General features: G+C 39.3%; 1 protein-coding gene across 3 annotated transcripts in view; it reads right to left on the bottom strand.

The window, feature by feature from the left end:
* Positions 1-18743, bottom strand: part of sema3c (sema domain, immunoglobulin domain (Ig), short basic domain, secreted, (semaphorin) 3C) — a 160857-nt gene that overhangs the window by 51598 nt on the left and 90516 nt on the right. For all 3 annotated transcript variants that reach the window (XM_072562624.1, XM_072562625.1, XM_072562622.1), the window contains 6 exons: positions 15987-16147; positions 15322-15384; positions 13770-13889; positions 10502-10592; positions 10277-10396; positions 8631-8773 (listed from right to left, as the gene is read on the bottom strand). In XM_072562624.1, coding sequence (XP_072418725.1) covers positions 8631-8773; positions 10277-10396; positions 10502-10592; positions 13770-13889; positions 15322-15384; positions 15987-16147 — 698 coding nt within the window. The remainder of the gene's footprint in view (positions 1-8630; positions 8774-10276; positions 10397-10501; positions 10593-13769; positions 13890-15321; positions 15385-15986; positions 16148-18743) is intronic.

Here is an 18743-nt window from a genome sequence, read left to right as displayed (position 1 = left end):
GGCTCCGTTTTGGGAACACAACTTTTCATTTTATACATTAATGATATGGATGAAGGAACTGAGGGCATTTTGGCTAAGTTTGCAAATGATATAAAGATAAGTGGAGAGACGGATAGTACTGAGAAGGCAGGGAGGCCACAGAAGGATTTAGATAGGTTAGGAGAGGGACAAAGAAGTGGCAGATGGAATACAATGCAGCAAAATGTGAAGTCATGCACTCTAGTAGAAAAAATAGAGACATAGACTATTTTCTAAAAGGGGCCAAAATTCAGAAATCTGAAGTGCAAAGGGACTTGGGCGACCTGGTCCAGGATTCTCTCAATGTAAACTTGCAGGTTGAGTCAGTAGTTAGGAAGACAAATACAATGTTGGCATTTATTTTTAGAATATAAAAAGGATGTACCTCTAAGGCTTTATAAAGCTCTGCTCAGACCACATTTAAAGTATTGTGAGCAATTTTGGGCCCCATAAATCAGAAAGGATGTACTGGCCCTGGAGTGGGCCCAGAGGAGGTTCACAAGAGTGATCCTAGGAATGAAAGGCTTAACATATGAGGAACCTTTGAGGACTCTGGGTCTATACTCAGTGGCGTTTAGAAGGATGCGGGGGGAATCTCATTGAAACTTATAGAATGCTGCATGGCCTGGACAGACTGGATGTGGGGAAGATATTTCTATTAGTAGGAGACACTAAGACCAAAGAGCACAGCCTTAAAATAAATGGAAGACCCTTTAGAAAAGAGAAACTTCTTCAGGCAGAGAGTAGTGAGTCTATGGAATTCATTGCCGCAGAAGGATGTGGAGACCAGGTCATTGAGTATATTTAAGGTGGAGGTAGATAGGTTCTTGATTGTCAAGGGAATAAAGGGTTACAGGGAGAAAGTGGGAGAATGGGGTTGAGAAACTATCAGCCATGATTGAATGGCAGAGCAGACTCAATGGGCTGAATGGCCTAATTTCTGTTCCAAAATTTTATGCTGTTTTGGCTTCAATGGAGGCATCCATGCTCCTTTCCTCAGAGCTGGAGGAGGGGAATGTCCTGTGGGGCAGATCCCTGAAACTTGGCTACTGCAAACATCATGCAATAGGCAGACGAGAGAAAGTGCCATGACCAAGAGTTGGATGTTGTGGCATGTGAACAATACATTTACAGGAGGCGCCATGGCTGAGTAGCACAACAATGGATGACACTACTTGTTTGGTTTCAGTATGTCCACAGTTCCCATCCTGGCATCTTCAGCCCTATTATGGGCTGTTTTCTCCTGTAATGGAAGGGATTGAGTGGGGTGAAAGTGGCTGGTACAGGTAGGGCAATGTGGAGAGGAGTCCTGAGTGAATGAGTGAGTGGGCAGCACAGAGGCTGTGCAGGGTTAGTAGGGTGAGGGGCTGTGCTGAGTTAGAGTGATTTGAGGCTAGATGCTGCAAATAGTAGTGAGTGAGAGTGGTCGAGCATGAGCCTTGGTTTGAGATGGGTAGGTAGCAGAGTCAGAGTCAGTGTGAGGTAGCAGAGAGAAACTGGTGAGCATATACCCTCGTGGAGTGCAGCAGGTGACTGAACTTCTTCCTGACCAGTTGGGTGTCTGGTTGAACCTTGGAGACTGTACTGATCCAAGTGACGACCTCAGATCAGTCTGTCGGTGTCGTGGCCTCCTGTGCCAATCCTAAGAGAAGAGGACATCCCTATTCTGCACCACCCTGTCCACCTCCAAGTCCCGGTCTCACAAAGAAAGGCATCACTTTCCCTGTGTCCGTTGTGTCCGGGGCAAATTATGGAAACCGTGCATGCCATCTCCAGACTGCCAAAACTCGACTGGGAGGGCAACAGCCTTTAAAATATGGTACCAGTGCACATACTTCCGGCTAAGTCAAGTGGCAGAATCAGGCTGGCATCTGACGAGAGGGTTACTATCGCGGCATGGTAAGTAGTTAATGAGGAGAAAGTAGGATGACAGCACGAGAAAACTTGCTCGGGCTCACAGAAAGCTCCCCACCCTGAAACCTAACAAAATCGATACTTAGTGAAAATATGGGAAGATTCAACTCTCGGTATTGGATAATCCATTTGCAGCTCAGAGCCAGTGGCGAGGTTCAGGCAGGTTGTGAGAAGTAGAACTGAATGTTCTCAGCATTTATATGGAATCATTACCTTCATGATTTCCCAGTATTCTAAGATAATGATTTTAAACTGCATTGAAGACTTTATAAAAACCAAAATTTATACAATGTAATAATCAGAATGGTTTCTTGCTGTATTTGTAATTTTAATGTGTCCTTTTGAGAAACTCATAATGGTCAAAATAATTGGTGGTGAAAAATGGGTTGATTGGCTAGCAGTCTATTTGCACTAACTATCTTCACTGGTACAATGTCAAAAAATTTAAACTTACATTTTAATCATTGATTTTATGACATCTTGCTTTCTTTGGTTTATTTTTCACCTGCCTCTGCAGAGTAGCAAAAGACTGGTTAAGTTTTTGGAATGTAATAAATTCTTCTATTTTCTCATTCTCTGTTGATTTTGCAAACTCATAACTTTGTGACATAAAACCTCCTTTATGATGCCTTAGATGGTTATGAAGTATTTTGCATGCATATAACATTCCTAACTTGAACGAAAGGACCATCAGTCTATGAAACTCCTTGGGGATCTCTGGTTTTATCCAAGACTGCCTGGTAGAATTTTTTTTTAAACAACGAATCTCCATTAAAGTATGCATCTTCTGTGGCTTCCAGGTCATTTTTTTCTGTCTTGGCACTATTTGAAGGTCATACAACTCCTCTGGACAAGCAAAAAGATCCATATTTAACACAGCACTCAAAGGCCTGATTTTAATTCATTCCAACCCCACCCACATCACACAGAGTCAAACCCAGGGACAATGTTTTTGCAAGAACTCCACACTGTTTGTATTGCAGGAGTGCCAAACTGTTGCAGTTATTGGAGGAGTGAGTTGACTTTGCGTGGTTTCCTCAAACAAAATTTGAAAACTGATCTTCCACATATTCTTTTGAAAACACTCTTCTTTATTTAATGATGTATACTCTAATTCAATCTTTCTTGTAAAGAAAATTATGAACACAAGTACAAAACTATCAAGTAACATGTAAATTCGGCCTACATTTTGAGATGCATTTTTCGTTTTGATTTGTGAATCTGACCTAATATTTAAAGAAGAATGCACTGGACAATAGAAGAGGAGACAAAAACAGATTTGGTCCTTCAAGTCCATATCTTTCAACAGTTCCTTCCAATTAATTTGACCTCACAGGAACTCTCCTCACCAGAAATCTCAAATCCTCGAAAAAGATGTCAACAGCTTCTTTCTCTCCATGTCACGGACCACTTAATTGTCACATTCTATATCGATTCACACTTTATTTGACACTATTTCACCAAGTCAGCTTTGTCAGCTGTGACTCAGTTGGCAGCTTTTGAAGGACATGTTTTTGAGCATAAGTCTCTTGCCTGGGCTTGAGTACAAAAACTCAAGCTTGATGTTCCAGAGTAGAACTGAGCAGGGATGCTGCTTTGTCAGAGGTACTTCTGTTTGGAAGACATGTTAAACTGAGGTCCCATCTGTCTGCTGAAGGTGGCACCACTCAGAGAAGAGCAGGAAAATGATCCCCAAGCCCTCACAATATCTATCCCTTGGCTAACATTACAAAAACAGATTATTTGATCATCACATTGTCAGTCACATATATGGATGTTAACACATATTGCCAACACAATCAAAGCAGCAGAACCCATGTTCCCAATTTCTGCTCTGGAAATCAATGTCAAAAGGATTCATTCGACTTCTGATTGATGGGAGTCAAGATTTTGAAGGCTTGGATCATATGTTCTTCAGTTAAAAGTGTTCAGGGCGTAAATAATATTTAAATAAATGTAATTTAAAAGCAAAAACCTGCAGATGCTGGAAATCTCAAATAAAAACAGAAAATGCTGGAATACTCAGCAGAATTGGCACAATCAGTGGCAAGGGAAGTACAATTAACAGATAACATCCTGATGAATGTCATTGGCCTAAAACATTAAGCCAATTAAACTTACAGCATGGTCTCTTATTATTTGATTAGTTGTGCTCTCACCAGGTTTAAAAGGACACGAAAATGTCAGTGAATGACCAATAATTACACCCAAACTAATTTTTTCCACTTTTGCTAAGACAGACTCTTGTTTGTGTGCACAATATTCATAAAATGGATGATACTAGGTTCTGACGTTGAAATTTGAATTTACACGATTTTACATACTTGCCATGTTTTTAATGCAAATTAAAGCTTGCTATGTTGTACAAATGTCTGCTGTTTCCTGTTCCAAGATGTATTTATTTAAATTTGCCTTCATTAAATCCAAATATCATTCTTCAAACCAACTGCTTAACTGGTACAAGTTTAGTGAATTTTATCCACCTGTCCTCTCTTTGTCATGAACTTAATGTGATAGCTTAACGTGATATATTTCATATTGTATGCAGTTTTTGTCTTCTTATCTGAGGAAGGCTACTGGGATGGCAGGACTAACGCATGGTAACATACTGGATTGGTTAAGACTGTTTCCACTGGAGTTGAAAAGAATGATGGTGGGTGAGGGGGATCACATTGAAACCTGAAAATTCTAATGGGACGAGACAAAGTAAATGCAGGAAGGATAGTCCTGAGGAGTGAGGAGTGGGGAGTCCAGAACGGGGGATCACCATCAAAGGATATGGGGTAGGCCATTTAGGACTGAGATGGAAAGCATTTTCTTTATCGAGCGAGTGGTGAGCCTGTGGAAGTGTCTTCCTCAAAGAGGTGGTTGATGTGAAAATATTGATTGTTTTCAAGAAAAGATAGATATAATTCTTATGGCTAAAGGGATCAAAGAAAATAGGGTGAAAGTGGGGACAAGGTAATGAACTGGATGATCAAACACAATTTTATTGATTGGTGGAACAGGCTTGGAGAACCAATGGGCCTGCTCCTGTTTCTATGTTTCAATATTATATTTGATATTATTTCCATATATTTTCTATACTATATATTGTTACACTTCCATATATTGCTCAGTCCCAAATTATTTATGAGTAATGCAAACATGAGAGTTGCAATGGAATTCTGCAGAACTCCTTCACTCACAGTTCCCAGACAGAATATCTTGTCATTTAACATTACATCTTGTTTCGCATCAGCTGATTGACTTTCAATTTGCCATTCATTTCATAAAAGCTCAATTTCTTCCAAAGTTTCATGTGCAGAACTTTATCAAATAGCTTCTCAACTTATTGTAAATTATGTTCATTGAATAGCTCTTATTCACTAGCTTACTGAGTTTGAATAAATCCTCATGAATGAGCGAGGTTTGACATATTTTCTTCTACATCCGCACTGGCTAAGCCTTACAATGACTGTACTCTTTTGATAGATGTTGAAATTGAGTTCATAAGAAGTTTAATTACTATGATGTTACACTAAGTGCTCTATAAATGTATGGTTCACTTTTTTTTTAAACACTTGATGAACTAATGTTATACGGTACCTGGGTACAGCTCTGTATTGTGTGGAGTTTATAATTTATAAGAAGAGACACAGTTATTATCCTGATCATTAATGCTTTCCAATAAGTGAGTACATGAATCACTGAATCATGGATTGGTTACACTTCAGAAGGAGTCCATTCAGCCTGTTTTGTCCATGCTGGTGCACTGCAAAAGAAACTCGGCTGATCTCATACTTCTGCCTTTTTCCTGTAGCCTTGTAATGTTTTGTCTTTAGATAATAATCCAATTCATTTTTGAAATTCATGACCGAGTCTACCTCCCATGCAATTGTAGGCTGCACAATCCAAATCCCACCCGCTGTCTGCACAAAAAGATTTCCTCATGTCACTTTTGGTTCTTTTGTTGTGCACCTCCTATAGTTCTTGCATTTTCATCAAAGAGACGTTTCTCCTATCTACTCTGTTTACCCATCAAAAGGTGCAGTGCTGATAAAGCACAGCTAGTCAGGCAGCATCCAAGGAGCAGGAGAGTTGACACTTCAAGCATAAGCTCTTCATCAGGAATGGGAATACTCTGTTTAGCCTCCTTAGTGTGCATTATCATGAAAAGACATGGAATGTGAAGGAATTAAATTTGACAAACACATTTGTGGCTATCCAGACTCAACAGAGCTGAACTTTCCCCTTCATCATGAACATAACATGAATGGGCAGGACAGAAAAAGCAACTGAAAGTTATTCTGCTGTCTAGTGAATGCTGAATGCTACGTTACATGATATGATGCCAGAATTGGTGTAAAGGTTACATTAGACTATTCATTTATGGGCAGGGATATTACAATCAGACATATATAACAGGAATATATCATATTTTGGCAACATAATTCACAAAAATGTGTTCTGACAATGGATCATAATATTATTTAGCGATATATTGAGCCTTTAATGACAAAATATGCTTTTTTTAAAAATAAAGAAAATAAGAACCAAAGGATACCTAAAACATTACATACAGTGGCTGACTAAAAGAATCCTGTGTAGGTTAAACTGGGTCTAGAGAGGAACCATATAGAGTTGCACCTAAAGTGTGGTAAGGGAAATTCAGACAACACTTCAAATGAACAGATGGCATTCAAAAAACCAAACAATGATCTTGTGTGGCAATAGAGATTGATTACAGGAGGAAGGGCAGGGTTTGTTGATGAACCATCCCCTCTCCTCAAAAGAAATTGGTCTTCTAGTCTTATTTCCGAGCACTTGGGCCATAACCTTGAATGTGATGACACTAAAAGGCTCATCCAAGTACTTTTTAAAAGTTTGTTAGGTTTCCCACCTCAATTATCTTCCTGGCCAGTCCATTCCAGATTCCCACCACTCTCTGGGTGGAATAATATTTTCCTCAAACCCCCTCTAAACCTCCTACCCTTCACCTTAAAATTATGCGCGCCTCACTATTGACCCTTCAATTAAGGGGAACAGCTGCTCCCTATCCATGCTACTCACAATCTTGTACAGCTTTAACAGGTCCTCCTAAAGCCTCCTCTGTTCAAAAGAAAACAATTGTATCCTATTCAGGTTCCCTTCATTGCTAAACTGCTTCAATTAAAGCAATGTCCAGGTGAATCTCCCTTGCATCCCCTCCAGTGCAATCACATCCTACTATAGTTATGGTGACCAGAACTATGCTTAGTTCACGAGCTGTGGTCTAACCAAAGTTTTGTACAGCTCCAACATAACACCTCTGCTTTTGTAATCTACCCACACGTGATAAAGGCAAGCATTCGGAATGCCTTCTTAATCATCTTTCTGTTCTGTCCTGCACCTTTAGGGATCTGTGGACAAGCATTTTAAGATCATCTGTTCCTCTGAATTTCTAAGTGTCCAGGCATTCACTGAGTATTTCATTGTCTAGTCCCTTCTTCCACTGTGCATCACAGTTTTATGGTTAAATTCCAACAGTCACCGATTTGCCCCTCTGACCAATCCGTCGATATATTCAACATGTACCATTGACCTTCTTCCTCATCATTAACTACTGAACCAATCTCCGGTGTTATCTGCAAACACATTCTCATCAATGCCATTTATGTATATCATGAACAATAAAAGATCCACAGATCCCTGTGGCATGAAACTGGACACTGGACTCCAGTCACACAAACAGCCTTCCCTACCACCACCTCCTGTCCCTGATCACTATGTCAAATAGGGGCTCAGTTGGGTGGATAGCTGGTTTGTAATGCAGAATGATGCCAACAGCATGGGTTCAATTCCTCTACTGGCTGAAGTTACCATGAAGGACTCTCCTTCTCAACCTCTTCCCTTACCTGTGTCGTGATGACCCTCACGTTAAATCACCATCAGCATGTCTCTTGAATGAGAGAGTAACCTTGCAGTTTGGTTGAACTACAGTGACTTTACCTTATCACTAACCAATTTCGTGCACAGACAGCCTTGCACATTCAGTTAAAAATATGCCTCTCCCTCTCTGATTGCTAAACACAAGACAAAACAGCAAAGCCATAATGTGAAGGAAATGAGATAAACTCCTAGCTACACAACCAAGAACCTCAAAACATCCATTCATCTGCCAACATCAATACTACCAGAATCTTTCACCTTAACAGAATCGCAATTGATTTTGGACCCTCCCCCAGGGACTGGTTAGAACATTCCCTCATGTCTAAGTCTGCAGTGCATTAGTGATTGAATTGAAAATGGAAGGACCACCTTTGTGAGTACAGAATGATAATTTAAAGGGAGGGAAAACAGGACATTTAAAAACTTAAAATAAAAAAAATTTAACACTGCAGCAGTCCCAGCCAAATTACCCAAGTATTATTCCTCTCCTGATCCAAGGCAATTGGCCTGGGCTCCTTGAAATTTTGCTGAAGGGTCATTATTTAATTGTGACCCTCAGAAAACAAGATGACTTGGGTTCAAGACATGGAAATGGCAGAAATTGCTTCTCTAAATTCACTCTTGAGACTCACACAGTGAGTGAGGTATTCATTCTAATTGTAAAATAAAATCTGCTTCAAATTATCAGTTTTGTTAAACAAGCCAAGCTTCATCTATTCAACATGTTTGCTGCCCATGTGATATATACTGAAGAAATCATGGAATTGCTGGTTGAAAGATTTACTTACAGGACATATTCTGGCAATCCTGGAGAGAATTTGCTTGGTATTGCCATTATCATCAGTCACTTTCTCCCGTAGGAAAAAGTATAATTTTGCATCATTTGGGTCTGTGCCATCAGGAATGATCTGGGCATCGACAAACACAGGTTCTAATAGAGGGAAAGGAATCCAGCAGTGAATCCAACAGGAACATTTTGAGTCAATGTTAAAGACAATTCAAATTCAAATCAAAATTCGGAAATCTGATCTGATAGGTAATTCAAAACCTTAGGATACACTCTAATGCAAACATCACTACATGAGCAAGCTTAGGAAGGTTGGAAGAATGTATACACATTTAAGGAGAAACTAGATACATAAATGGGAGAAACAAGTAGAAGGACATACAGAAGGTGAAAGATGAAGTAGGATAGGAGGAGGTTCTGGTGGAGCATGGACACTGTTATGGACTATTTTGGGCCAAATTACCTGCTTTTCTTAGTGTTGTAAATTCTATATAATTCTATTCTATGCAGTTCTACATATTGAACACTGAAAAATACATGAAAATATATAACAAAAAGATTTGTGTCAGCTTAAGTTACATGCTTGCTCTCTGCAAAGGGCTTGAACCTACAACCTGCTGACCCAGACAAGGAAGCATCACCAGATATGCTCATGATATTCTATCACTGCTTCATATAAAAATGTAAGTCCATATAACCTAAGCATATGGAATTATTAATATTTATTACCACCTAAGAACATCATTAAATCAATAGTTAAAAATCACGCAACACCAGGTTATTGTCCAACAGGTTCAGATTAGATTATCTACAGTGTGGAAACAGGCCGTTCAGCCTAACAAGTCCACACTGACCCTCTGAAGAGTAACCCACCCAGACTCATTCCCCTACATTTACCCCGAACACTATGGAAAATTTAGACCGGCCAATTCACCTGACCTGCACATCTTTGGATTATGGGAGGAAACCGGAGCACCCGGAAGAAACACACGCAGACACAGGGAGAATGTGCAAACTCCACACAGACAGTTGCTCGGGGCGGGAATCAAACCCAAATCCCTGGTGCTGTGAGGCAGCAGTGCTAACCACTGAGCCAACATGCCACCACCTTTATTTGGAAGCACTAGCTTTTGGAGCACTACTCCTTCATTGTGGACTCCACAGCCACCTGATGAAGGAGCAGCGCTCCAAGAGCTAGTGCTTCCAAATAAACCTGTTGGATGATAACCTGGTGTTATGCAATTTTTAACATTGTACACCCCAGTCCAACACCGGCATCTCCAAATCATTAAATTAATAAGTCACCTCTTAACTATCCTTAAGAACATGTCCACAAATTTCAGGCTGATTTCAAAAATCAAAAATTAAGAAATTTGACACACGCGCTGAGTAAAAATATCCCTGCAATACAGCTATACCTTTGCAATGAGGACACCTTGCAAATCTTCCCTAATGACAGTCATGTACCACATAGTTCAAGAAATGAGAATTCAAAACAAGATGAGACATTAAGTTCAATCTAGTAAGGAGAAAAATCCTTCAAGAATTATGTGTTTTTGTTGTTTGCGTAAATGTAATTAGGTTCAGCCAAACTAAACTAGTTAATTAACTAAATGTAACATAACCTAATCATACATATGCACATACCACTTAGCCATTTGGAGTTGTGCTGGTCTGTTCTTATGCTATTTCTTCTTGTCACACTGCGGAATATTGCTGCGTCAGTGCCCATGAAGTCTATATACATCCCTGAAAATAATTCTTCATCTAAAGAGAAAGTGAATAAGAATCACAGATATTATTAAAACATATTTTGATATTATTACATTTTTAAAATAGAATAAGTGTTTTCATTTAGGCTATTCTACTCACTGATCATAAAGGACACTGTGTTAACCTGAGGGTTAAATGAGCAACGGCCCTTTCCAGACTCATTCTTTGACTCAATTGTGAATATTTGATCCTGAAAAATAAAAAAGCTACAATGAGGGAGGTTCATTGTTGCAACATGTATAAAGTGCAATTAGCTACACTGAGCTTCAGATAGACCACAAGTATAGACTGTGAGGGCTGGTAAATTCTTTCCTGTTTCCATTACTTGAGTAGGTTATGATATGGACATGCCAGTGTTAGACTGGGGTGGACAAAGTTAAAAATGACATGACACCAGGTTATAGTCCAACAGGTTTATTTGAAAGTACTGATGCTAAGTCTTTAATCACTTAGTATGGGGATGCAGGTTTCCCATTCTAAGTGATTACACACTTAACAGCCATCTAGGTTTGTCTAACACATTGTATGATACTTTAATCTTTTACTTATAAACTCTGTATCCTATGTATCCTGTCCCACCAGCTACCTGATGAAGGAGCAGCCCTCTGAAAATTTGTACTTCCAAATAAACCTATTGGACTATAACCTGATGTTGTCATTTTTAACTTTGAGTATGTTATCTGCTGTACCTCCCAGCAACTTGACCCTTCTGATATGGATGGATTTCGGGCTGCTTTTCCCTCAGTGGTCTGAAGGCAAGCCTTTGTGAGTTGGGACTGGTGGTGAAGCTGGTGAAGTAATGATAGCGTGGTGCTGGCAAATATGTGGTGGTGCAATAGAGGATGATTTGGAATCTAAGGCATTTCTCATCCCTCGTGTCCAGAGGAAGGATTTTTAAAAGTGCAAATAGAATCTTATCTTTTGTTGGCAACTGGACAGCTGCCGCTGGGAGAAATAGAGGAGTTAGAATCCACTCCTTTTCTATTTATCCAAAACAATTTTTTCCAGGAACCCAAAACAGATGTATGACCTACCACTGGAGAGTGGAAGTGTCTTCCTGCTTGCTAGACAACTGCAGGAAAACCAAACAAATGAACTGATAAAATATTGAGTCAGGCTTCCTTTCCAGTAAGGCATTTTTTTTCTAAATGTGATGCTTGGGGGCAATTTCTACCCATTCTTGAAATCAGTCTCTTGATTTGAATGAAGAAAAAACCCCAATATTTATTTTACTTCAATATCTATTCGTAGGTTTGCTGTTTCATTGAGGTACATTTGTAGAAGGACTGAGTAAAGGCATTCCACTTGATAACCCCCTACCTTGTTTTTTGAGGGGAAGTTAATTATAAGATGAATTGCATATTGTTATAATCTCAGTTTACTCTATGTTGTGGAGGTTCTGGTATTGGGCTGGGGTGAACAAAGTCAGAAGTCACACAACATCAAGTCATAGCCCAACAGGTCTATTTGAAATCACAAGCTTTTGGAGTGCTGTCCCTTCATCACTTTACCTGATGAAACAGCAGTGTTCTGAAAATTTGTGGCTTCAAATAAACCTGTTGAACTACAACCTGGTGTTGTGTAACTTCTGACTCAATTTATGCTCTTATTGGACAAGCCAGATCCCAGATTGAAAATCTAGCTTGATAAATCATATTTATTGTAACTTAACAAGGTGCTCTTTCAGTGAAGCACAAATACGCAATGCAGCACAATTGGTTTTAACAATAAAACTGAAGTTTATTATGCAAAAGAGAGGAAGCCAAAAACAACTATAAATCAAAGCTTTCCAAGATATGGCATTTTCCTATAAGAAAAGATTTCAAACTCTGATACAATGCAAATAAATGCCCAATATCACTGCAGGAAGTCTCTCTTTCATGTGGTTTTTTAATCCTCCAGAAATACAAACAAGTTAATCATTAAACCATCTCATACACAAAGACAAAAACTCATATGCCACTAGTACAAAAGCAATACTCGAAAACAAATGATATTAAAACATATATAAATTGCACAACTTACATCATAACTTGCTATTAAAATACTAATTATTATTTCTGTGCTTAGGCAATATTATGGGCAGACATAATCAGTATTAAAACAGAAAGCATTGATTCTACTGTTCTATTTATTTTCTGTTTTTGTTTGGTGTTCCAGCAAGCTGGTGCCAATTTCATGTGCATTTGCACATGCACCAAAGAATGCCAGAACTCTTGCTAGATTCTAGATTCTTAGCCTTGAGAAAGTCAATGATAATTACTACCTTAAGGTTGTAGGAGTCATGAAGCATTTTAGTTGCAGTCTACTTGGCTGGAAGTACAGGGTAGACTTCATTACTCATCCTCCTCCTACTGCTGTGCATGATGTCTGCTCAACACAATTTGACCCCATAGTGGCTGACACTCGGGTTTCTTACTATTAACTACCATAAGAGCTTTATTTTTAAAGTGCCTCACTAGGTCTAGTAGCCAACCTTAACTAAATAAAAATGTCATTTTTATCTTTCACACTACATGGATTCTGTTTTGATGTCCTGCTTATATTCTAAAATTGGGCTGCACTGAAAGGCCAAAAGTGATTAAATAACTTGATATTTCCTGTCTCAGTTGGAACATCAGTGTGATAGAATATAAAATAAACACAGGGTAAGAAAATAGAAAATGAAATTCAAGTGAAGCTTAGGCCATGTACTGACAGACTGAGGTTTCTTGCACTATCAGTAACATTGCATACCAAGATTGACCACATTTTGGATGCAAATTTAGATCAATTAACAAATAAATCTCATGATTTTAATGTCCATTCTGATGAAAATTTAGCATTCGTCAATAAAAATAGGAAAAATATTATTTTACAGTTAACATTTTCAAGAACAAAGGTTGTGTACTATATGCTAACAGACGGTAAATGAAAGTCTATTCAGCCATTTCCGTAAATGTTCTTTAACTTCAAACTGTAGCTAGTTTGTATAAAGCCTCCTGAAACTATTGGTTCCTGTTATAATCTAATAATTATTTTTACACATCACATCACAAATCTGTGAAGATTTTCCTGACATAACACTGCGCACTACACATCAAATAAAAAATTATGTAAGTACCCTGGGATGTTTTTGACTGAGGCAATAAAATATTATGCAAATGAAATTCTTTAAAAATAGAAAAAACCTGAAATATGCAGGAACAAGAATGCAGTGTAATAATTACATGGATTTCAAAAGTAATGTGCACAAAGCAGGAGAAATCTGAACATTACATCATTGCAAAACAGAGAAACAGCCCTGTGGTCAGCTCCAGAGCCAAATGTGCAATAAGAATCAGTAGATGTTATGCAATGACCACTTTATTAGTCATACGACACTCACCTCAGATTTGCGACCTCTGTTGATGTATGTGCAGATGGGGCTAAATGCTCCACTTCCACAAACAAATAGATGAGTTCGGTTGTAAACTTGTATGACACGAACAAAGTTACCACAACCGTTCTACCAAAAAATAAGAGAAAATGGTGAAGAGAGCAATAATCAAGGAGTTTCTACTAAACAAACAGATTTGCTAGAGAGAATCAGTAGGTCTGGCAGCATCCATGGATAGTGAAACAGAGTTAGTGTTTCAAGTCCAAAATGACTCTTCAGTTTTGAAAATATTTGGGATCAGTCTATATTTAAATGGGAATTGCATGCTGCAGTTACCAAATGGGGCTTGCAGATTGGGGCCTGTCAAACCTGGTTAGCTCCTATGCTGAGCCCATCTGGATATGTAGGTACAGTGGTGTAGATGAGTGGAGAACTGAAGCTAAGCAATGTAAGTCTGGGCCAGCTGGCACCATAATCCATTTAATCCAGCTGGTACCCATGCTCCTATGGCTCTGCACAAAATTAAATCCAAACTTGAAAACATTTATGGCTTTTTGTTTCTCGATTGCATGAGAGAGGATGCTGAAGAGATTCACCAGGATGTTGTTTGGGTTGGAGGGGTTTGGCTATAGAGAGAGATTTAGATAAACTGAGGTCATTTTCCTCAGAGCAAAGGAGGCTTACTGGGGTCTGTTTAAGCTGTACAAAGTTCTTAGGGGTGAAGACATTATAGAAAAGGAGAAAACCTTCCCCTTAGTAGAGGGGTCAAAAATCAGGGGCACAGTTTTAAGAACAAGAGGTTTAGAGAGGGATTTAAGGAAAAGCTTTTTTCACCCAAAGGGCTGTGGGCATCTGAAACATTTTACCTAAAAGGACGTAGAGGTGGGAACTGTCAAAAAAGTTAAGAACTATTTAGATAGCACTTGAAACACCATAGTGTACAAGCCTATGGGCTGTGCTGGAAAATGGGATTAGTAGAATAGATGGATGTTTGATGACTGGCACAGACATGATTGGATGAATGGCCTGTTACCATGCTTTAAAATTTCTATTACTTTAAGGCTCTATCACTCTAAGGCCTATGGAGGAATTTGAAAAAAGGACGAGAATTTTAATATCAAGCTGTTTGATCAGGACCAATGCAGATGTGATACAAATGTAAAGTAAGGAATAAACAAATCAGGATTACTTTCATTAGAAAAAAGTTGGGGATAATTTAAAGTTGATTGTGACCCATTGTTGAGAGTGTAGTACAAACAAAAGTAGAAGATTAAATGAATAGATTTAAGAAAAACTGGAGAAATATGTTTGTACAGCGAGTTGAAGCAGAAACCATGCCAATATTTAATTATTTGGAAAGTAGTTGAAGGAGAGTAGAATAATGGGATATAGGAATGGTAGGTACTTGGGATTAGAGTTACTGCATACGTGGAAGATAAACACTGACGTGGACAGTTCAGGCCAAATGACCTGCTTCTGTGTTGCAATTCACAATCAATTCATGTCTGTCAAAAAAAAACAATCCACTACCACATGGAGAATCTAAACATTTGCTACTTACATTTGGATCCTTGCCAGCCATTTTGCATTCATCCACTTTATTGCTCGATGCTGGCCAGTGAACCTGATGAAAGATATCAAAATACTTCAGCACACCATTAGAGCAATTTAAGACACAGTAAATGAGAAATACAGGCCTTGTAGATGGAATTCTACAATCTGTTTATTGTTAGCTGTCTCGGTTAGACATTCGTATAACAACAGAAAGGGACGGGATGAGGTCAATTAGGGAAAAGCATTAACAGGAGGAGAATCTTCTACTCCTATAAAAACAGAAAAAACAGCAACTTGTATAGATCATTTGTATCAGTCATCTTCTGGTACTTCAGTAAATTGACTTTTTTTATCATCAGTTTATTTGGCAGGTAATTTAATGTATAATTTTTAGATGTGATGACATGGTTATGATCAGGAATTTCCTATTGAAAGCAGCTTCTGGATTGTCTGGACTGGTTGAAGCTACTTAAAACCATAGGAGAAATGCGATAGGAAGCTGCAGTCACATCTTAGGAGGCCAGTAAGGTACCCAATAATTCCAGACACTGGGTGGTCTGTACAATATCTTACTGCAAGAGCAGTACAATAAAGGGCAGATGGAAATCTAAGAACAACAGCATTAACAAAAGCCATTTCCATATCTAAAAGAATATCAGAAGGAAAACTTACAGCCAGGGGATTCTGGTTGATGCTATTTACATTGAGAGACAGAATGTGGTCTTTACAGCCTACATATAAGCGGTCTTGATCTTCATCCATTAACAAGATTCTGTAATCCAAAGGTTTTGAGGACACGCTGTAAAACTGAGATGTATGAGTGGCCTTCAAATCTGTGAACACAATATAATTAACACAATGATTAACGAAAGGTCATTGCTTTGCTGAATTCCTTGAAATAAAATAATATGAAGAAGCAACATCAAATAACTAAAAATGAGCACCAGTTAGGTGGTAGGGGTTATGGATAAACTCAGAATGCTACCTCTCCCTTATTAAGACTGTTCCTACACTTTCCAACAGTTATCCAACTTCAAGTACCTTCGTTCAGGTTGGTGTTTACAAAACCAATATTTGGATCCATCCTTTACTGTTCCTCCCTCCAATTCCCTTCCAATTTCCTGTGTTAGACTGTATCTGGCTGCTCAGCTTTGGTGCTCTTTTTAAGTTGGTTTGACCACTCACACTGTATGTCACCAAGTCCTTTCCAGCTTGAGAACATTGCTTCAAGAACCACCACTTCCAAGTATTGAAACTCTAATCCAGATCTTCAACAGCTGAAGGGTTGACTTTTCTAATGCTTTTAGATCTCATTATCTTCGCTATTCCCAGATTCTATAGAAATCAGCAACCCATGACCATGGCTACGAAAAGACCTTTACATCCTTCACCTCCACTCTGGATGAGCTTCATTAACTCTTTGTGCACTTGTTAAATGGTGTATAGTTACTTATCCATTTCTTCAAATCTATTCACAAATTCATTCAGCACTTCGTGACTTTCTCCAGTTGTAAATATCTTCATTTCTCTCACTGTTATCACAATACACCTTTCACAGCAGCTGATTATTCAGTCACTAAGTATATGCAGCATAAAACACTTTAGTTTGCTCTGTCTCTTGGCTTCCAAAAGTGTTCTAAGAGAACACGCTCAGGGAATTTCACATGTAGTCAATAAACCTCTGTCTAACATCAAAGTGGAAGAAATTCAGGTCAGGCCAATTTTGGAATACTGTGTGGAATACTGGTCTCCCTCCTATAGGAAGGATGTTGTGAAATTGAAAGGGTTCAGAAAAGATTTACAAGGATGTTGCCAGGGTTGGAGAATTTGAGCTATAGGGAGAGGCTGAATAGGCTGGGGCTGTTTTCCCTGGAGCGTCGGAGGCCGAGGGGTGACCTTATAGAGGTTTATGGAATCATGAGGGGCATGGATAGGATAAATAGACAAAGTCTTTTCGTGAGGATGGGGGAGTCCAGAACTAGAGGACATGGGTTTAGGGTGAGAGAGGAAAGATTTAAAAGGAATCTAAGGGGCAACCTTTTCAGGCAGAAGGTGGTGCGTATATGGAATGAGCTGCCAGAGGAAGTGGTAGAGGCTGGTACAATTACAACATTTAAGAGGCATCTGGATGGGCATAAGAATTGGAAGGATTTAAAGTGATATGGGCCAAGTGCTGACAAATGGCATTAGATTAATGTGGTTCTATTCGCCGAGCTGGGAATTTGTGTTGCAGACGTTTCGTCCACTGTCTTGGTGACATCCTCAGTGCTTAGGAGCCTCCTGTGAAGCGCTTCTGTGATGTTTCCTCCGGCATCTATAGTGGTTTGTCTCTGCTGCTTCCGATTGTCAGTTCCAGCTGTCCACTGCAGTGGCTGGTATATTGGGTCCAGGTTGATGTGTTTGTTGATAGAATCTGTGGATGAGTGCCATGCCTCTAGGAATTCCCTGGCTGTTCTCTGTTTGGCTTGTCCTATAATAGTAGTGTTGTCCCAGTCGAACTCATGTTGATTGTCATCTGCGTGTGTGGCTACTAAGGATAGCTGGTCATGTAGTTTCGTGGCTAGTTGGTGTTCATGGATACGGATCGTTAGCTGTCTTCCTGTTTGTCCTATGTAATGTTTTGTGCAGTCCTTGCATGGGATTTTGTACACTCTGTTGGTTTTGCTCATGCAGGTTATCGGGTCCTTTGTCCTGGTGAGTTGTTGTCTGAGAGTGGCTGTTGGTTTGTGTGCTGTTATGAGTCCTAATGGTCGTAGTAGTCTGGCTATCAGTTCAGAAATGTTCTTGATGTATGGTAACGTGGTTAGTCCTTTGGGTTGTGGTATGTCTTCGTTCCATTGTCTTTCCCTTAGGCATCTGTTGATGAAATTGTGGGGGTATCCATTTTTGGTGAATACATTGTAGAGGCGTTCTTCTTCCTCTTTTTGTAGTTCTGGCGCGCTGCAGTGTGTTGTGGCCCTTTTGAACAGTGTCTTGATGCAACTTCTTTTGTGTGTGTTGGGGTGGTTGCTTTCGTAGTTCACAACTTGGTCTGTGTGTGTGGCTTTCCTGTATACCTTTGTGGTGAATTCTCCGTTTGGTGTTCTCTGTACCATCACGTCTAGGAATGGGAGTTGGCTGTCCTTTTCTTCCTCTCTAGTGAATCGGATTCCTGTGAGTGTGGCGTTGATGATCCGGTGTGTGTTTTCTATTTCTGTGTTTTTAATGATTACAAAGGTGTCATCCACATATCTGACCCCGAGTTTGGGATGAATTTGTGGTAAAACTGTTTGTTCTAATCTTTGCATTACCGCTTCTGCTATGAGTCCAGAGACGGCTGAGCCCATGGGTTTGCCTTTGATTTGTTCATATATTTGGTTGTTGAATGTGAAGTGTGTTATGAGACACAGGTCCAGTAGTTTGAGTATGCCGTCTTTGTTAATAGGTTCC

This window comes from Chiloscyllium punctatum, chromosome 44 (assembly GCF_047496795.1).
Source record: "Chiloscyllium punctatum isolate Juve2018m chromosome 44, sChiPun1.3, whole genome shotgun sequence".
Lineage (NCBI taxonomy): Eukaryota > Metazoa > Chordata > Chondrichthyes > Orectolobiformes > Hemiscylliidae > Chiloscyllium > Chiloscyllium punctatum.
This window is presented reverse-complemented; position numbering and strand designations above follow the sequence as displayed.